The sequence below is a fragment of the Mycteria americana genome, chromosome 2 (genome assembly GCF_035582795.1).
Source record: "Mycteria americana isolate JAX WOST 10 ecotype Jacksonville Zoo and Gardens chromosome 2, USCA_MyAme_1.0, whole genome shotgun sequence".
Classification (NCBI taxonomy): Eukaryota; Metazoa; Chordata; class Aves; order Ciconiiformes; family Ciconiidae; genus Mycteria; species Mycteria americana.
In genome coordinates, this window is record NC_134366.1 from 46,610,894 (window position 1) to 46,632,844 (window position 21,951).

The window sequence follows — 21,951 nt, forward strand, 5'->3', positions numbered from 1 at the left end:
CTCAAGAGGACAAAACAACCAGCCCAGTAGTCTCAGTCTCACCAGAGGGAAACAAGAAGCCAAAGCCATCAGGTTACACAGCAATGCATTCTCAGACGTTTTCCTTTTGTGGTAAAGATACCTTAAAGTCTTTTTTTTCCCAACCAGCATGAGCAGGCAGTAGACAGATAGCAACAGTGGCGTTAACAGAATTTGAACTTTAAGAAGGGAAGCAGGCTACTTTAGTCTTTCTTATAGAATGAAAAGGCATGGGAGGGAGACAGCCTTTTTGTAAATAATAATTTGTAAATAGTAATTTAAAAAACCAAACAAACACAAAACCAAAGAGCTATCAGGGTTTAGGGAAGAAATACATTTAGAAGCTTTAAATATGCAGAAGTAACATTTTGCCAACTTTGTTCTAAGAAGTGAAATTATAATGAGTCATTAGTAAGGTTTTCCCCTGTCCCAGCCTCCACAAAAAAAGGGCACCTAGTGCAATAGCTCTTAATATATTACATGTCTAGTTTTCCAGCTTTGGAAAGGGTATTGTGCTTTGACAGATGCTCAAGTGAACTAAATTAAAGATTGCAGAAGCTAAAGTTTTCTTTCAAAAATCTGGACAGTACCAACTAGTTTAAGATGTTGCCCTAAAATCCAAAGTTTCACCCTACTAACGCATACCACTGCAGTTGTACGAGGAAGCGTACTGGGGATCATATGAGCAGGACCCATGCTCTCAAGCACATTTCAAATTCTGTTTCAAGAAGTTTACGTACAGAATCTAGAGAACTGTTCTGATACTGATGCATGCCATGCATCCATGATTGGAAGCTTAATTTTTTTTCTTCAAGACATAATTTATTCTATACAGTTGTTCATCAGCAGGTCATGCATTTCTCCATGTGCCACCTTTAACTGAATCACTGCCATAAGCAAAATTTTAAAGACTCCACTTTGAACAACTGATCCATAGTTAAGAATCTCTACTGAAACTTGTCAGTCCACAATTCAATATTCTGAGTCAATTTTAACAAGTCTGTTAACTCTAGGGATTCAACATGCAACATACATGTTGTTCTTAAGTAAATTTAGGTGTTTTGAAAATATGGAGGTAATTTACTAGAACCACTACAGAATGCAGGAACTGGAGGAGAGAGTACCACCATGTTCAAAATAAAGAGGATTTACCCCCTCTTCTTCAGTGTTTCAGAAGTTTTCTAAATAGACTTTAGAAATAGACTTTCTAAATTGACTTTAATAGTCAATTAACATAAGACTTGTTGATTTAAAAAGCTGAAAAACCTGAACTCATTAAATAAGTCTCTTGGCAATCATTTGATCAGGATGTACTTTTTACGCTTACTATTCTGTGGCTAACAGTAGAAAGCAACCACAAACTTGAGACAAAACAGTGAAGTGATGCTCAACATTTGTGTACTGAAAGCTTAAGTCCTAACCTCAGTCAACTACTTCTTAGACAACATACTAGCAAGATCCCTAGTGTAACTAGCATGCCTTTAAAACACATTACAGCAGAAACCACCCAAGTCGGATAAGCTAGTTTTACTCCTAGGAACAAACACTGCAGACTTATCCACTTCTTTCCAGAAACAATGTTTTAAGGAAGTTTAAATATCTACCAGCAATATTATTCACTGAGAGGTAAAACATAAAAGCATGTTTTCAGATGTTTTACACCACATCCTTAGATTTAACTGTAAACAAACAACAACACCATGGCTTCAACGAAAGTTATTTAAATTTGAATGCAGAGAATACTTTATTAACTGATTACAGTTTTGATGACCAATTTTAAACCGTAACTAATGTGGAAACATAGTGGGGGAGATTAAGGCTGAGCCATATATATATAGACAAATCTGGATACTGATAATCTGTACATTTAACCTCCGCTTTTTCTTTATACATCTTTTATTCAGTGTCTGAAATTAATCAAAGAGGAAAAGAAAAACAAAAAAACCTGGCCACTGATTTATTCTTATATCTGGAATGAATTTTTGCATGGGTTTTTGAATGCAGTGTAAATCTCAGAGGAGATCAAACAGATTTTTTTAGCCATACTCCAAATGAAGTGTTCAAGTATAACTGGAGTTTGTTGTTGTTGTTATAGTTTTGTGCAATTAATTTTCTCTTCCAAAAACTAGTAGTAGTTCTCTCCTTTAGAGGTTAATCTATTTAAGATGGTATTGAACTTGCCTAACAGGTTGGGAAATCAATATAAATTAAGTGCCTGTGGTGTGTATCAGTTTTCCTGCTCTAAGCAACCCCTATCACTTAAGTGGACATACTTGCAATTTTACAGAATTACACTGACTTTTCAACAAAACCCAGAAAAAATTAATTTACTATTCTTGCACTGTGAACAGTATTCCTACGTGATGTGATAACTGTTTTCCATCAGTACAGCTCCCTTTTGTAAAGTTGGGCAACACATATGAAAGACAGACAGACATCAACTGTTTTGTGTTCTGAAAGATATTTCAGTTCTTTAGTTCCAGTCACTGAAGGAAGAGGCAGAGGCAAGTTTGAATTATCCCAGAAAACTGAACAACTGGTTTTATTTGGTGTCTTCAAGATGCTTCACCTTCTGTGGGAGATGTAGGTGTTGTAGGAGAGACCATTTCAGGTTTTCGTGAAATTCTGTCCAGTTCTGCCTGAACATCTGTTAAAACTGGCTTCTGACCTACAAAAGAAATGCGTATCATTCAGTCATGTTTATGAAACAGTTTTGGGAAAGCCTATAGTATCTTTAATTTTCAAGAAACACCTGTCAAACTGAACAAAAAAGCAAAAACCAGAAAGACATTTTTTGCATCAGACAAATCCTAAAAATTGTTACCGCACACTTTGAGTGCAGAGTAAAGGCATAAGGCCAGAATCCAAAAGAAACAGAAAGGAAACAGTAGACAGAAAGTCACATCCTTCCGTATTTCCAATTTCTCAAAGAAACATCCATAATTATATATTAATTGCCAGTATATGAAGAGTTAATGTGAAATATAGAATACAGAAAAGTCTACCATAGCAGTTATGAATACTTCTATGCAATTTTCTGCATCATATGTATTTTAAATATTTCTGGATGTAAATCAGGGGTTTCACCACAGACCAGTGTAGTCAGTTCTACATACTTGGTCAGCATAAACCTGACACCACTGGTCATGAGTGCACGCAGACCTGCGGATGGCAAATCCCTTCCTGTCCTCACCCCCTTACCTCCTCCCTAACTTGGAATGGCACAAACATTTGTGCAGTCACACTTAGACCTGATCCAAACTTAAAACACACTTTTTTTTCTCCATCATTTTACTCCTAACTCTTACTCCCTTGTCTAGGTTTCTATGCTGCCATGTTCTATCACAAGAATGGAGAAGACAATATGGGAAAAGGCAGTGCAGAACATTAGAGTCTATGCCATGACAAGTGTGCATAGTATCTCAGGCTGTAAAGGAAAATTCTGACATGTGTAGTTTTAGCAATGTCCCAGCATCCTTTCTGAAGATGCAAGTTAACAGGAACTATCCACAAAGCTAATTTTTGCCAGATGTACTGTGCAGCTTTTACAAATAGTTTAAAGCAAGCTACTACCGAATCCGAATCAAAGCAGCTAATATTGCAACTAATAAAGCAGAGGAATTTCCCATAGCTGCTGGGGGAAAAAGTAATTCTCAAATCCCAAGCTACCATCTTAACAGCCAATTTTCAGATTTGAAAATTGAGCATTATAGATAATGCTAAATACAAGACAGGAAGTACTGTCGAAGGTGAAGAGCCAAACATTTTTATTTATGATAATTTCTTGAAAACCTAGTCCTTTGCCATGTTAAACCCTAACCCTTCATTTGCTGCATAGTAGGAAGGTTGAGAACAATTTTTTCTCCTTAGTAGTTTAATTCTGTTCCTGAAGTTTCTGCCACAGCCTTGGACGCACCACTTTTCTGGAGCACTGCCACCGTCTGCCTGGCATCACCCAAACCCACTGGTGGCCACTCCCCATAGGATTTTTCAGTGGGTGCTCTCTGCATCTCATATTGCGTCAGCTGCATTTGTTTGAACAATCGCCATATGCTGCTCAAACTAGCACGGCTGACTTTGCCTGCAGCAGATTAGGAAGTACTCATAAACTTTGCTTGGCCAAGTAAGCTTTGCATTTAAAAAAAAGGGAAGTGCACACATGTAAAAAAATTTCAGGGTCAGTCTACACAAAATGTTAGTGGGAAGGGAGGTGTTTTTTCACTTACTATATAAATGTAAACACCAATGTCAAATAGCAGTGAAACACCAGCATTCTCACTTAAGCGCAGCATTACTAACCTCTGGGGAAGGGGAGAGGGAAGATGTCTGTATAGGTATGTTGTTAAGTAATACAGAAACATTTTAATCTGGAATGGAAAGAAGCACCAGAGTAGTCTTGCATCTAGATTTAGAGCAGTCACTATTAGAGATTTTTAGATGAATACTAATTATTAATCACATCATATTAAAAAAGGCTATCAAGAGAAAATATGTAAGTAGTTTTATAGGCCATCACCAAACTCAGTCAACCAAAACCTTAATCGCATCAGAGCTAGATCACTAGCAAAAGAAAATTGAAAGTTATCTTAACACTGATACTATTGTTTAAAAAAAAACCCCAAACCAACAAAAAAAACAGCCAACCTGAAATTAAGTCCCAATATATCCAAATAATATTAAAAATGGCTTATAGCATAAGCCATTTATTGGGATGGCAGGGAACAAAGGAAAAATGAGGAAGTCATATGGACACAATTCATGCTTAAACAAGCTACATGAAAAGTTTTTTCTTTGATCCTCTGAGAGCCATAAAAAGGTAATACTAAACTGCTGTGAAAACAAAAGCAAAACCCATATCCAATAAAACATTCAGTTAAATATAGTAGTGTTTATACTTCTGATAAACTATACCAATAGGAATGATCCCTTGCTCATAATTCAGATTGAGTTGATCTTTTATCATTAATCATACCTGACTTTTTTGCTGATGGTGGTAAGTTGCTGCCAGCACCTCCAGTGCCACCTCCTCCTGGACTGCCACCAACACCACCAGGGCCACCAGGGGAACCAGTTTTCTTGCTCAGGAGACTATTGAAGAAGTTAGCCAGAACTCCTTCACTAGTAGCTCCAGCTACAAGGGGAGGGAGGGGAAAAAGACGACAACACAAAACCAAAGCAAACAGATTTTCTAAGTAAATACTGATTTTGTGTGTTAGTCAATCTAAATAAGCATATTAGAGAAAGCAGACAAAGCAGCTATTTTACTTCCCCAGCTGCATTTGTGCTCTCGTAAGAAAAGGTACCTTTCATATTCGGATCAATTTTTTTTGACCCAGTAGGGATAGGTGTAACACTGGCAACGTTTGATGTTACAGATCTATTTGGTGTCCTAGGAGATCCTCCAGGAACTCTTGGAGAGGCATCCTATAAAAAAAGAAAAAAATTCCAAAGCCGAACAAGTCAATCTTCTATAGAATGAAATCATGCAGTGTAAGAGTACATGAAATGAAGCATCTTGTTCTCACAGCTCCTAATCTTTTTTTTTAATAATGTGGTATCCCATGCAACTGAAATGACACAGGATTACATTTTGATGATTGTGTACAAGTTTGGTTTGTTTTTTTGTTGGTTTTTTTTTTTTTTTTTTTTTTTTTACACTTGTATAACATTGACAAATATTAACTTTAGTGCAACAAAAGCAGTAGTGAAGCTTTTCATTTTATGTCAATGAGAAACTTGAAAATCCATCTGTTACTCAGTAGTACCTCTGACTGTAATGAAAACTGCACTGATTAGATCACAGAGGAACTACACTAAATTCCTTGAAAAGACACCACATAACACCAATAGCATGGAAAGGACTAAATGCAGCCCAGGAGAAAAAGCATTATTCATTACTTCAAGGATAACAAGTCATGTTTCTGCAAAATTGCAGTTCATCTAAAAAAGTAAAACTACCTTTATGAGATCACATGCTCCCCATTAAACTAAACTAACAAGTTTAGTTTAGTTTTTAGTTATTTTATTTGTATTTTAAATGTAGATTATGTCATCGTTTTCATTTGACCTTAATTTTATGCCAGAATCTTAATATTCCTGGAGAGATAGTGCCAAATTTAGGATATAAAACTTACCAAGGCAATTCAGCCAATATAGTTTGCTCCCTGGCACACTCTTGGGACAGAAAGGGGAGTCAACTAACTGCTTAAATGCATTCTAACATATGAGAAGTAAAGCCATGACGTTTAGCTCTTGCTGTCAATACAAGTTGTCATGACTAGCTGTGAAGAAGTATCATAGTTTTAGAACAGTATATGATGTAGTCTTTAAACACTATTAGTTTAAAAAAATTAGATCAAAGAATATTTGATAGTGCAGTTAAAGCAAGCAACCCTCTAAATATATGAAAGTGAATCATTTTTGTGTGATGATATTTAAAATTTTTATTACTAACCACTGGCCTTCCTGCAGCAGTAGGTGGTTGTTTCGCCAACTGTGACTGCAAAAAACCAAACAAACCCATGTAGTGTTAGATAGTGACTTAAGAATACAACCCCAAATTTGCATTGAGAATGTTGTTAAATGAAACACTGGCTGCTTGTTTTATAGCCAGAAAATTACCTGCTGCTTCATAAGAAACACTTGGTCATCTTCTGCTACAATTTCTTTTTCATGAACAAACTGCAATACAAAAATATTAACATGATTTTGACTAAAAGAAAGGAATTTATTTCCTTTTATACTTCCCCATGAATATGACAAAGGTATTCAACAATGAAGTAAATATGTAAAGCACTAAGTTGACTGCAGACCACATTTTCTATATTTAAGACTGCTACCTCATGATTCCATTTAAGCTAAATTAATTAGAAGTGAAATAGATCTCAGGATCTGTAAGAAATGTTGATATATGCACACACTCTGCAGCATGCTCACGTCTCTGTTAACTTATCGAGGCCCAACCTTGGTATTATGGCAAAAGTGACTGCACCTGCGTTGCATCAGACTTGTATATAAACTGGACAGAGATATCTTAGATCCCAGGTCTATGCATCAAATCACAAGCACTTTCCCTCCAAACAAGCTCACCACAAAATCTTTACCAAAACAAGCACGGCAAATATCAATATTAAACTTTATAATCCAGGCCTGAAGTTTATAAGCATGCAAAAAAATTGTCAGTTATATTTTCCTTGGACACTTATGATTTAATAATATACTACTACATATGTCTTTATTTTTTTCCCCTAAAGATTGCAGAAAGGACATAGTATTAGTTTTCTCAGCTCAAATAATTCGCACTTGGAAATATGATCAGTCCCAAATTCTTAGCTTTGTTAGAAAGAGCCATAGAAATATTTGCCTTCAATAACTTCTGTATGCATGGGGCCCACTGCTGCTGGCATTTTGTTCAACAGTCCCACATGGATATTCAGGTAGTTCTATCAAAGCCTTTTGTTAAATAGTACGAGAGAGAAAATATACCGAATATATGTAGAACCCGTTTTCACGTGTTTATTTTTGATTTTACACCGTCTCAAGCTTTCTTATTTTAAATACTCCAACAGAAAACAGAAAGCATTATGAAGTTATGAGCAACTTGGAGCAAAATGGAGTGCTCTTAAAAAATATTAACTCAACCTGACCAGCAGTTAAACGACATGGACTTTTTAGCACCAAATTTGTATTAAAAGCAGATGTCCTGGTTTCAGCTGAGATATAGAGTTAATTTTCTTTATAGTGGCTGGTATGCGGCTATGTTTTGGATTTGTGCTGAAAACAGTGTTGATAATAACAGAGATGTTTCAGTTGTTGCTGCACCAGTCAAGGACTTTTCAGCTTCCCATGCTCTGCCAGGTGCAGAAGAAGTTGGGAGGGGGCACAGCCAAGATAGATAGTTGATCCAAACTGGCCAAAGGGCTATTCCATACCATATGACATCATGCTCAGTATATAAAGTTGGGGAAGAAGAAGGAAGGGGGGGACGTTCCAAGTGATGGCATTTGTCTTCCCAAGTAACCATTACGCATGATGAAGCCCTGCTCTCCTGGAGATGGCTGAACACCTGCCTGCTGACGGGAAGGAGTGACTGAATTCCTTGTTTTGCTTTGCTTGCGTGCATGGCTTTTGCTTTCCCTATTAAACTGTCTTTATCTCAACCCACGAGTTTTCTCACTTTTACTCTTCCAATTCTCTCCCCCATCCCACTGGGGGGGGGGAGTGAGCGAGCAGCTGTGTGGGGCTTAGTTGCCGGCTGGGGCTAAACCAGGACAGCAGAACAAGTATATTCGTAGTTTTGAACAATGTAACAGAGGCAGAAGAAAAAAAAAAAGTGTAAGCTGGAGAAAAGCTATACAGAACAAAAATATATAATGATTTTTTTGGTAACTAAAGAAGAACTGTAAGAACAAAATAAAAAGACAAAATAAGAAAAAACCACACAGTTTATCACACTCTTATGATAAACTGGAAGCAAAGTCTCAAAGAAAGAGAAACAGTCAAAAAACTGACAGGTAAATAAATAGATAAGTTGAATGCCAAAACATCTCTATTTACCTTTCTGACTGGTGGTTTTGTTATGATATCTTCAAAACTGTCTTCTGCTTTTAGTGTCTGAAAGTTCTCGTGCAATATTCCTATCTTCTTGTCATTATCCCAACCTGCAGGACTAGATAAAGGATTATTTGGTTTTAAATTCTATTGTTACTTCAGGTTATTCTTGTGTGCAATCCTGAACTGCACAGAACTGAAAGCCAGGAAAGTTGTCATAGCTCCCACTCTGCTGTGCAAGCTAGTTATTGACTAGTACAACTAGTTAGAGATTGGTTCACCGTAACAGAGAAGAGCAAAATCTCTGGGTTTAACATTTCTCTTTGGGGCAGCAAGTATTTGTAATCTCAATTCACTGGCACTCACCAAACTCCAACTCATGGGAGTGTTAAATGGAACTTTAAAAAGCATAAACAAAAAAGGCTATAAATGCTGTTTTACAGTCTCGTAAAATAGATTTTGCAGTCATATAGACATAATAATGCAGATAACTTACATAAATACTGCATCTTTTTCCACAACAACAGCTGGAACATTGAAAGGAAATCCATACAACTTCTGGACTATATATTTATACACTAAATCAATGTTTTTGTTCTCCTTTACTGAAGTGTAAATAAGTGCTGCCCCATCTGAATAAGCTTGTTAAAGAAAACTCAGTTTAGTGGTTAGTAAGAGATACGAATGTGACCCTTTTTTGTTAGTTTAAAGGTTATCTACTTTGTAGAATTTAGAGGGGGAATACAAAATTAAATAGGTCAAACAACTTCCCACACCTGATTTTTGCAATAAGCCATTTAGCAATTTAAATCTTTCTTTCTGCATTTGTTTTAGTCCAACTCAGCTATTGCTTTTAGAGTAAAGTACAGGCTCCTCTCACTTTCAAAGCCCACAATACCAGTGGTTTCACTATGATGCCTTCAAAACTGTCTTCTGCTTTTAGTGAACAAAAATTTTCATGCCATATCCTTGTATCTTGTCATTATCACATCCTGCAACACAGACTACAGCATTAACACTAATAGCTTCAAAAATGGCAAAGATCTTTCACTTCCCCACCTGGGTTTTTAAATGAGGGGAGCAAGTTCTTACATTATACAGTGATCTGCTTTTGAACAAAATGAATGGCAAACGAGTTGTGCTGTACATCAGTTACCAGAATACCATGCTTAGTATTCCAGCATGGTTCAGTATCAAATTAACACAGCTTATGCACAGGATTAATAAAAGCAGCCAGGGAAGTTTTGAGTAATTTTTACTTTGGGATTATAAAATTGCCAAGCCCCATAATTTATTTCTACATGCATGCAATTCAAATTCTAGAAGAAAGTTATATAATGCCATCTGATTCCCATTCAGTGAAGTTTAGAATAGAATTCCAAGTTGTACATGGCATATACAATCACAGAGACTATTTCCTACTATCTTTCATATTCTTCTTCCATCCACAAGACTTATTACAAATACCCATAATTCCATGTTGAAAAATTAGGTCTTGGAAACCTTTTGAAGGAAGTGCCATCTTGGTACTCAGCTGAGGTCTCAGGTTCTTGAACTAACTTTTCCACCTGTTAACTGCTGTCTCTCCAATAGCATTTAAACTTCCCTTTACCACAGCATAAATGATGACGACACAATATAGGCATATTACTGGCATCTGAAATCTAGATATCAGCACGTCTAGCTGACTAAACAACACTAAACAGTATTTTATATACACTTCTTTTAGAAAAAAAGAAGTTTAAAAATAATAATAGCACAGCAACAGCTTATGTGCATTGCCTCTGCACCAACACAAGAGAAGCCAGTGGATCTTTCCTACAGCAATTCACACCTCTTTCCTTCCCTCATCACCTCATCCTGTGGAATTACTGAACACTGAAGAGACTGCATATTTGGGTCAAAAAGAATAACATGCCTTATGTGCATCTCAAGCAAGATCAATAAGTTATCTTGTTGTTATTATTTTAGGGATCTTGTCAGCTAAGATGTTCCGATTTGCAAACTGGCTCCTAAATATGGAAATGAAGGCAAGTAAAAGAAATTCATGGTAAGGGGACATGCTAGACTCTTGCAGCTCTGTTAAAAAAAAAAAAAAGGAAACCAGAAAAGTTTAACTCAACATTGTCTTAGGGGGTAGCTGAAGCAGACTGCCAGCTACAGTAAAGGAGTTACTACTTTGGTACAGATGCAAATATTCTTTTAAGCTGGTCATAATTAACGCCAAGATTTGAGTCATTATCTTCTTTATGATGTGTTAAAGGATACATTGTAAGCAGAACCGTCTGATATGTGACTGAATGAAGTCAAAGTGTTCATCTCTGTAGTCATGCTCTTTTTCCAGAACACTGATGGCATCACACTGTCAAGATAAACACAAAATTAATACACCACTTTCAGTTATCTGTTGAAATAGCAGTGCTGCTACACATCCAGTTCACAACTGGGCAAGGGGGATGGAGTGGGGTGGGTAGTGCAGGGAAAAACAGAAACCTGCTGAGATAGTTTAGAAGCATAACTGAACAATTTTTTTTTTTTTAACATAATATATAAACTTGATGTGCATGTACTGTGGTCAGCATTAACCTGACAGTTAAACTGATTGCCATTTTTCATTCACTCCCCCTGCCCCCCTCCAATGGAATAACTCAAACTCTCTTTTGAAGACTGACCCACCAAATGACACCACCATTTTTTGCAGAATTTTTTTTTTGTTTGGTTGGGTTTTTTCATGCTGGTATTACAGGACATAGTAGTTTTTATCCAGTTACTAACTAGCCCTTTGCACAGGGAGGCAAAAGCAAGAAATGTGGAAGCAGAAAAAAGGGGGGAGGGGCTGGGGAAGAAGAGTAACAGAGAGCTAGCAGGTGAGAATAAAGGTGCTTTTCAAATGAGAGGGTTAGCCTTCCAGTGAAGAAACAGCATATGTATCAAAAGGTTTATTCTTTCACTGTGGGCCAGCAGAGGCTGCGGATGCAGTATGCTTAATGCCAATGAGAACTGAAGAGCCAGGGGGAAAAAAGACAAAACAAAACAACAAAACCAAAAACAGCCACAAGAGAACCACACCATTTTTTCTTTAGGCTAAGAATATGGTTACATATCTAACAGAAACCAAAACAGATCACAGAAACACCCTAGGAACTGAGGAAAGTTAATAGAGCAGCACTTTACTAACTAGAACCTTCAAATATATTCATCTTCACAAAAAGATCAGAAATATTAAAAAACCCCAAACCCTACCAAAACACTACTTGCAGAATAAGGAGGACTGTGGAGATCAAGGGGAATTCTAGTTGCTTACCGACTAGCTCACTTCTATGAACAAAACCAGGTCTGAGGTACTCCTCAATTCTTCCTTTAAAACTGGTATAACTAAAGGAGAAACTACTCCCAAACTACATGCAGTCAGGGCTTCCAGAAAATATCCAACCTTCAACATTAAACATTTTTAAAGAATTCTTATGCAAGGTATTCAGAATGACTTGAGAACCATGTGCTTCCCACCCCGAATCCACAATTGACAGAGTTGCTTAAATAAAATATACAAAAAACCTAAAATGTGAAACAAACCTTTGTACAAACTACTACTACTGGAATGCCTAAGTTACATGTTAGTGTATCTGCACCAAGGGGTAAAATCACACTGTCATCTTTGTCTTCCTGTAATGAAGTATTTCTTCTCTGTGGAGAAGCTGGAAAATCCTCGCCTGGTTCTATATATTCCTGGAAGTCTCTTACCACTGAAAGTAAAAAGAGTTACATTAAAAGATCAGCTACTTATTATTTCAACAATGATTTCCACTGCCATTGATCTCTAGCACTGTTGATTGTATAGTACTTCCGCTTCTTTATGTTGAAAAAATTGAGCATGCACCAAGTGCTATTTGCCTGCTCTGTACAGCACAAGAGAGAACTAGTAACTTTGAGATCTGCTTTATCAGCAGCCAGAACATGATCAGATGAAACTGTCCACAGGGACAGCATTAACCCATTCTTATTTTATCATTGTGGAATCACTAGGTAGTTACTGTTAACTATTATTGCTTGATACATGTCCTAAAGGACATAAGTTTCCTTGCATTCTCCTTGGCAAAATTAATGGAACAGTTTGCTAGAATAAACACAATTATGCCTTACTCATATTGCTTTGCTGCTACCATATACCAAGTTTTACCTAAAAACCCTTTGTCCACACTTCTCTCTCTCTCTGTACAGTGAATCTACAGTAGTAATAAGCAAAAAGAATAGAATACACAAACAGTTATTAACTAGCTTTATAATTAGTTAATAGCATATTAAATATTTGGTATGCTTTTACAATAGATCAGATACTACTTTAAAATTTAGCAAGGAGGGCAAGTCATATTATAACAAGAATTAGAAAAAAGATAAAGTTACAAGTGTAACTCTCTTGTCAGGTTCCGATGCATACACCAAAGCCTCTAATTACCATCACTTACTATTCCTACAGTCAGGAATGCAATATTAGGCATAAAACATCTGTACCTTTCACATCATGTGTCCTGTTTCACACAGCAGAAACAGGATTCTACAAACCCCACCACTGATTACCTTTCCGTGAGTAGCACATCCTGATTCAGCCAAAAAAAAAGCCAGGCAGCAAGACAATTCAGCTGCATTGTGCACACAAACAGCTAACTACTCCAGTACATTCTCACTGCTTCGTCCTGATTTATGGTAATCCACCACTACCTTCACTAAACTGACTGAAGCCCTCTGAGCTCATACCTAGAAAAGCATGAGTTGAATTAACAGAGCAAGACCCTAGAGAAAAATATGTATTAGGCCAAGATTATTCAACTTTTCTATAGATCTTGGAGTTCACAATAACAAAAAAGCACATGCACAGATTATCATCTCTACTAGAACAGTCAACTCAGGCTCCTACTCAGGGAATGCTGCTACTTCTGTCTGGTCTGAGCGCTTCTGAGAGCCTCCCAAATTGACTGTGTTTTAAACCCAGAGTTCTCACCAAGATATGCCAGCCACTCAAGGGAATCTTTCCTACACAGCATCCTGTCTGTTCTGGGATAATTGCATGCTAAAATAAAAATCACACTACTCCAGTGCTAGAAGTCCTCCAGTGGATTCCTAAAATTCCCATTTTATGATCATGACATAATAATTTTTATAGAAGTACAGAAAACAGTAAAAAGGAGGACTGATGTAGTATATCACAGCTCAAAGACTGTGGAATACAATCTCAAGTCTTCCTTAGAGATGCAATTAAAGTGACCAGGCCACAAGGCTTCATTAGACACAGCTGAATTCAGTAACAGAAAGAGCTGTTCCAACCCTTCACACAACAGCTGCTGTGTATCCCATAATGCCTTCCCATACCAGTTTTAGTCCTCACAGGGTCTGGCTTTGAGTGGAGTTAAGTTGCTAGAACTGGAAGATAAACAGAGCAGCACACCTCCAGAAAACTACAGACACAAACCCTCAGTAGATTTCAGTCCTCTTAGCAGGTTAAATCAGCTCGCAGGAGCCTCTCAGGAGCACTGAGCCTGACATAAGAATAAAACAGGACCACGTAGCCTAAAGTCAGGCAAGCAAGATTCCTCCTTCCTCCTTTTGGCAGTGTCAAGCTGCTGCCCGCCTAGCAATGCATGAAGCTGCATCACAGGAGGTTCAAAACAAAACCAGCTTCCAGTCATATCTGGATTGTGCCCAGGGCTCCTATCATACCCAACAGGCAGACCATCTATAAGAATTAGACAAGATGATAAAAGAACAAGAGAGCAAACAAAACTTTTAATGAGTAGCTGCTTTTCTTGAGTCACTTCATCAGTTAAATTTTCTAGATTTTGTGGAGTTTCACTGTTCTGTTCACTCAGTCAGTAAAGAAGCAAATTTTTTATAACAGAGATACTGTGTCCTTACTACCTTCATCCAGTAAAATCCTATCCTGAAACTGTTTTGGGGGGTGTTTAATGCACACAAACACCACCCCCCAGAAACCAAAGCCAAACCAAAACAAAAACCACACCCAAAAGAGCTCAGCTCCTCCCTCCTAAACAAGTTCTTGTGGAAGATAGGATTCTCAAGGATGATACTTCCCTTAGAAGAATCTCTCTCTTAAGAATAAACAGAACACACACACCTCCCCATTCCAGAGTATCTACAACTGTCACCTTAAGGGCTACTTTATCACAGCATGGCTACAACCTGCATTTCTGAAAAAGCTATTCAGCAATCTGGCAGGCAGTTGCTTAAGAACGTACCAGTTCCAAAGAGCAACTTCAGACTTATAAACAAAGCTTAATCATGCTATTTGATCTTAACACACAGCTTTCTCAAATGCTCTTCCTTGTAGTAATTCACTGAGAGATGAATGGGAAAGACTTATGTTTTTCTACCCCAAGGGAAATACGGTGGCTACCCAAAAGTAATATGGAGCTATGATGTTAGTGAGTTCAGTCAGATAATTCAAGGAATCCTGCAAAATCTGTGTGTTCTGCATGTTTAAAACTAAAAAGACAAGACACTGACAGAGCTATATCATACCCATGCCAAAACAAACATATAGCTGCATTAGTGTCAATAATAATTATGATAAAACTCAAGTAGAAAGGGCCCAGACATTACCATGCTGTCATTAATCCTTTCAACATTTACACTTTTGGTAGGCAGGGAACAGGTCTCAAATTCTCTAGACTCACTAATTACAGGAACAGTTAAGAAGCTGATGCAGTGATTTGCCTTAAAAATAAGCAAATAAAATAAAATTGAAAGCTAGTAAGTTTTTTCACTTGGGAGAATCTTATCTAGAAAAATCTGTAAGAAGCAAGATTGTAAATTCAACCCAGCTGTGTTCATTCCAAAGCTTCCCCCCCATCCCCCCCAAATAAGGTACTTCTGTTAGAAAGATATACTAGTATTTTTTGTATAGCTACTTGAGACTTATCTGAAGCTTGACTTGCTTGATAACTCCTAATTTTAAGTAACATTTCCAAAGAATGAAAAAGACTGCAATGGAGAGATTAAATGGTGCAGAAAGCATTAAGCTTATTTGATTTAAATGGATTCCTATGTATTTGCAGAATACTCACACTTTTGTTCCATTTCTTTCATTTCTTCAGGAGGAATTTTTAACTTGTCAATATGTTCTCTTACAACACTTGCCCATTTCTGCAAAGAATCCAGTGCAGTCCAAGGCCTAGACATGTCTACTACCAACATAATTAGAGTGTCCTTTAGAGAGCTTGCCTCCATTGCAAATTTAAGAAGACCTTTGTGATACAGGTCACCATCCAAAATCCATACATTACATCTTGTTTGGTCTACAAAAAAAGGAAAAACATTTTATGAGACTTACTTGAAACAGTCCACTACATAATGGCTATTAAATCTTCTTTAGACATGTAAAATACAAGGAAGAAAGCAGATGACATGTTTTATCAGTCAATTGAACATACATAACTACACAGCAGACTGCAGCTTGTGGAGACCCCCCCTCCTCTTCCAAACCCTGATGTTTAATGGCTGATAACTGAAGATCTTAAATACATTACCTGAAAGTGAGACTCCAGAGATAGCACTCAACATTTCCAAAATTAATGTTCACCGTTTTAGAGAGGGAAAGCGTTTTCTTCAAGATGCAACTTAGAAGGGGGGAATTGAGTGAATTCAGCCATCCCTTCCCAGCCCTTGGTCTGCTCAGCTGCAAGGACTGCCATCTCCCCTTAAAAACTCCAATGGGATACACCTATATAACTCTTAAAGAACAGAATGTACCTCCGCCCTTCAGAAAACTGGAGTAGAACTGCAAATTCTTAATGATTTAGATGGAGTTAGCAGGCAAGAAAGTTATTCTTCAGATTTGCAAAAGGACAATCACCATACAAATAGACCATCCCACTCCTTTTTTTTCCCCCCTCCAAGACACCATACTCCAATATTCAGGGACATTTCTGTGGTAAAGGAAGAGCTGGTGATTCAAAATTAGATAGCTTAATATAATTACATTTTGCCTTCAAGTAAGTTTTTATTACTCATTACAGAAGTTCTGAGGAAGACATTTAGACCAAACTCCCAATCCTATTAACCCTGGTCAAGTCATCTTTGAGACCAATCGCCAGACATGGAAGTCAGGAAAGCAGATGATTTCAAGGAGACAAAAAAAAAAAAAAAAAAAAAAAGGCCAACTTCTTCTGGTTCTCCTTCTATCTATATTTGTTCTTATAGCATGGACAAGAGTTCCCATTTTTCCCCCAACAGCTCCCAGTATGTCCTCATTCACAGCCTACTCCCTCTAAGTATTGCCTCTAGATAATTCATTGCACCTCTGCAGTGCCTGGTCATACTCCTCCCCTTGGTTCCCTATATATAAGCATCAATTATCCATTCCATAGCTGCAGGTATTTGGGGTCTGGATCTTAAACATCTTTTTTACCTTCTAGCCATAAGCCAACTCAAGCCAGTTAAAACACAGCTTCTACTTCACTTTCTCCTTCCTTCAAATTTTTGGGTTGGTGGTTTGGGGTTTTTTGTTGTTGTTTGTTTTTAAAAATCTCCTTTAGCACTGTGCACATTTTCCTAACCACCAATACTAGTCTTGCAGATTCTGATACCACCAAGACAAAGGTTTCTCTGTATGTTCAAAAAGATAAATACTTGCTACAATAATCGAGATGTAAGATAAGAGCCTAGGCACCTTTTCCTCTAGGCCTGAGGAATGCACTTTTGCATACCATCCATTCAGAATGTTGCAGCTAAGACTACTTCCCTGGTCTTTTCTTTTCAGCCTTGTCTTTTGACTGGCTCCTTTCCTCCTCTACCACTTAAGTGGTCATTCATGGTACCTACTAAAGGAATTACACTCAGAAACTTCCTCATGATACAAATCACTCATGGCCTAAGCTGGACTCCTGCAAATTATAAAGACAGAAAAACATCCCTCTGTCATTCCAAATATCACACTACTGAACCATGGTTTTCAAAATGGTTTAAGATATTATTAGAAATACAAACTTACCATCTCTATCTTCATCATGCACATTTAAATACAAATACTCCATTCCTCTTCCTTTTTTGTATTCCTCTATTCCTTGAATTTTTCCTATTAAGCTAGTTTTACCTGCTCCATCTTCACCTGGAGAGACAGAAGTTAGATACCATTCAATCTTTAATCACAGTTATATATTAAAAATCACCTGGGGCAAGAAGGAAACCACATACCAGAGTGATTGAGCTCATTAGAGTTTTGAAATACAGCAGACTTTGCCCAACTCATCCATCTGTTCAGAGTGCATGCCTCAGCTTAAAATCTTATTTCTAAGTATTGATAAATGCAGTTATGCTGCTAACTATCCTATCTAAAATAGGCTCTTATACGAATCTTTAAAAAGGTACCTTAAGGAGTAGTTAAACACCTCAAACAATTTCAGTCTTTCAACTGCAACCAAAGTGGTAACAAAGTCTTTCCAAAGTAGAGTTCAAGCCACAGTAAGCTCATCTTACAATCAGAAAAATACTATTTAGAACTCTCTCATATCAAACCGCACACAACACCAGGCTCAGTAAAGCAGATCTGTTTCCTTAGCTTTTATGGCTTGGTTTCTTTGAATCTTTTTCTCTGTTACAGGTCTAAAGAAACCTTACAGAGGGGTGACAAACAGTAAGCCCATTGCCTTACAATATATGTGTATTTGGGTACACAGTGACAAGCCTGCAATCCAAATCCATTCACTCCTATTCTTTCCCCTCCAAAGGGAGTTTGGATAACCAGTGAATCTTACAGCATAAGTACAGTGTAAACACCTCAACTGTTTCCAGAGATTCTTCTTGAAAAGCTTCTATTTGTAACCATGTGTCCCAGAGCTGGAAAACTTCATGTGCAGTTTTTCCAGCTTCACGTGCAGTTTTTCCAGTTTGAAAGAGTAACCAAGCTGAATTTGGACATGAAGCGGGTTTTTGCCACTCTAATTTGGCAGTACAATGGGCACACAACAGTTAGACATTAGAAAATTCTGGGAACTCACTCACAAGTTATAAAATAAGATCAAAACCAGGTTCCTAAGAAGCACGTTATCAGTTTCACGCCGAACAGAACATTTTTTTTCCCAAGGCTCTCCTATACAGGGAGAGTATAAACACTTGCTTTTAACTACATAACAAAGAAAAGAGTTCAAGGACAGTAATTTTCACTGTTAAATGCAATGATGAAGTCTTCCCTTTAAAGGGAATTGACCATGATCTTACAGACAATATTATGGCTACATTAAAAAGACTACAGATATAACTACAGAAAAGAGCAGAAAAATCATACTTTGATAGACCGATTTTGAATTCACTCAACATATCTTTCCCAAGATTACAGCATGAAGTCTTCGATTTAGAGTTCAGCTTCAGGTTCAGATTTCACTAATAGTCTAGAAGCTACCAGAAAGCATAAGATTGTTTACTCTAAGTAGTGCAGGGGATTTTACTCAATGGAATAAAAGGCAGAGAGAGAGAGAGAGAGAGAGAGAGAGAGAGAGAGATAAGACCAGAACTGAAGTTTAAGATCTGGTTAAGTGTAGAAAAGTTGTGAAAAATGAAGTTGTATCAGTTTAGCTTTTTCAACATTTAAGAGTTCGTTTGCTAGGTCCTTAACTTTATTAAATCAAGATGCACCTAAGAAAACAATTACAGCTGTGCTTTCCAATGTTTATTTAAAATTATTTTCTATTCATACACCAAGTTTTTCTTCTTCTTGTGAGAATATTCTTTTATTTAAAAGTTCTGCCCAAGAAGTGAAGAATTCAAGCTTCTTTACCAGAGATGAATTACAATTTCTCCTCTGCCCTCACCCAAGTACTTACCCAAGCTTCTTAAATTTGTCGTCTACAAATAACTGGGGAGACTTTATTAAGAGCTGCTGCACTGACATGTTATGCTGCTGAAGTTGCTATTATTTTTGCCAACAATTTCTGAATGATTCATTCTATTATTTTACCTTTTTGAATAGGCAGCTTCAATTAATTTGTGCCAGGAGAAGGCTCAAAAGGTGAGACAAAACAAGACTTGTTATTCCTTTTAAAGAGGGGTTGCACTGAACAGCTTTCCTAGTTTCTCAGAACAGCTGACCTCTAAGTTCTCTTGCATACTAGTTTGTTTCACATAGGTGACAATAAAGATTACAACTTGTTTGCATTGGGAAAGTTTAGCATCTTCTGCGAAGTACATCTGCCAGTTCTTAACAAAAGTAGCTGCAACTGAAGTCTAAGAAACATCTGTGGTTATAAAAAGTTCTAAACATGACAAAAGATACACTTAAGCAGTCTAAACTAAAACATACTTACACAAATGGTAATATCTATGCAACTTTATTGTTTGAAAGTGCCCATGCTAAACAATATAGGCAAACTTGAAATATATGTCCCACAAGCCCCTTATCATGGCTGCGCGTTGTGTGATTTCCTCCCCAATCCTGTATTTCCAAATGCCTGAAGTAAACTGAAGTTCAGTACTGTTAAGGTAATGTCTTATGGCAAAATAAGAGCTGGAATTTTATTTTCACTCCTCAAGTTTTCCAGTAATTATCTTTAGAGCCTACACAGAAAGAAATTTTATCAGTACAGCATAAGACAAGTTGATTAGATGTAAAACTTAGCTGTAAAGAACTGGCTGGACGGCCGGGCCCAAAGAGTGGTGGTGAATGGAGTTTACTCCGGTTGGCGGCCAGTCACAAGCGGTGTTCCCCAGGGCTCGGTGTTGGGGCCAGTTCTGTTTAACATCTTTATCAATGATCTGGACGAAGGGATCGAGTGTACTCTCAGTAAGTTTGCAGATGACACCAAGTTGTGTGGGAGTGTTGATCTGCTGGAGGGGAGGCAGGCTCTGCAGAGGGACCTGGACAGGCTGGATCGATGGGCTGGGGTGAATTGTATGAGGTTTAACAAGGCCAAGTGCAAGGCCCTGCACTTGGGCCACAGCAACCCCATGCAACGCTACAGGCTTGGGGAAGAGTGGCTGGAAAGCTGCCTGGCAGAGAAGGACCTGGGGGTGTTTGTTGACAGCCGCCTGAATATGAGCCAGCAGTGTGCCCAGGCGGCCAAGAAGGCCAATGGCATCCTGGCTTGTATCAAAAATAGCGTGGCCAGCAGGACTAGGGAAGTGATTGTGCCCCTGTACTCGGCACTGGTGAGGCCGCACCTCGAATACTGTGTTCAGTTTTGGGCCCCCCACTACAAGAGGGATATTGAGGTGCTGGAGCGTGTACAGAGAAGGGCAACGAAGCTGGTGAAGGGTCTGGAGCAGAAGTCTTATGAGGAGCGGCTGAGGGAGCTGGGACTGTTTAGCCTGGAGAAAAGGAGGCTGAGGGGAGACCTCATCGCTCTCTACAACTACCTGAAAGGAGGTTGTAGAGAGGTGGGTGTCGGTCTCTTCTCCCAGGTAACAAGTGATAGGACAAGAGGAAATGGCCTCAAGTTGCGCCAGGGGAGGTTTAGACTGGATATTAGGAAATTTTTCTTCACCGAGAGGGTTATCAAGCATTGGAACAGACTGCCCAGGGAAGTGGTTGAGTCGCCATCCCTGGAGGTATTTAAAGGATGTTTGGATGAGGTACTTAGAGACATGGTGTAGTGGTGGTTTTTGGCAGTGTTAGGTTTATGGTTGGACTCGATGATCTTAAAGGTCTTTTCCAACCTATATGATTCTGTGATTCTGTAAAACTAGTACCTTTGGACACATATGTATGCACAGTAGTCATTTCAGCCTTCCATTATGGAACTAGTTAATTTTAATCCGTTCTGTGAAGAAGATTCTCTACTCCCTTCTCCTTAGCAAATATCCACCCATTTCAAAACACCAAGATCAGGTAGGTGGATCACTGACATATGTAACTGTATCATACAAGTTACTGCATGCAGAGAGAGCAGTGCTCATCATTCACTAGAAAGCCAGAATGATGCATCAGTGGGGTTTGAAGAGTTTGGTACTACTTTCATTAATTACTCAGGTAAATGAAGAGAATAGTACAGTTTGCAGATGACAGAAGAGAAGCCAAAAAGATCTGGAGACCAAAAGAAAAGGGTTAGAAGCAATACTGACAAGTGGTTCAAAACAAGTTAGCAATGCATAAACCAAGCAGTCTACAAATAGGACAACTCCCTTGCAAGGGTGCAAGATAGCTGCCTAGCCAAACGTGCCCTATTCCACAGGAGATCCACCATTCTCAACAGATTTAAGCCAAATTAGAGTCAATATTATGGAAAAAGCTGTCGGAAAGTAAAAGCAGGACCATTGTACATGACATAAGGACTTTCTCCTTTTTGCCCACACAATGCATCATAAAAAAAGAAAAGATGACTGCCTTGGCCAAGAAAACATGCTAGGACTTGAGGTTCCATCTACCTCTACTTTCTATTTTTA

At 38.0% G+C, this 21,951-nt stretch overlaps 1 protein-coding gene across 1 annotated transcript in view; it reads right to left on the bottom strand.

Moving 5' to 3' along the window:
- Nucleotides 1–436: 436 nt before the first annotated feature.
- DYNC1LI1 (dynein cytoplasmic 1 light intermediate chain 1) overlaps nt 437–21,951 on the bottom strand; it is a 30,046-nt gene continuing 8,531 nt past the window's right edge. Inside the window, exons 3-13 of the mRNA XM_075493214.1 lie at nt 17,570–17,686; nt 15,645–15,875; nt 12,142–12,311; nt 10,837–10,930; nt 9,065–9,200; nt 8,575–8,686; nt 6,640–6,699; nt 6,473–6,517; nt 5,322–5,442; nt 4,991–5,149; nt 437–2,686 (exon numbers count right to left, since the gene is read on the bottom strand). Coding sequence (XP_075349329.1) covers nt 2,574–2,686; nt 4,991–5,149; nt 5,322–5,442; nt 6,473–6,517; nt 6,640–6,699; nt 8,575–8,686; nt 9,065–9,200; nt 10,837–10,930; nt 12,142–12,311; nt 15,645–15,875; nt 17,570–17,686 — 1,358 coding nt within the window. The 3' untranslated portion in view covers nt 437–2,573. The remainder of the gene's footprint in view (nt 2,687–4,990; nt 5,150–5,321; nt 5,443–6,472; nt 6,518–6,639; nt 6,700–8,574; nt 8,687–9,064; nt 9,201–10,836; nt 10,931–12,141; nt 12,312–15,644; nt 15,876–17,569; nt 17,687–21,951) is intronic.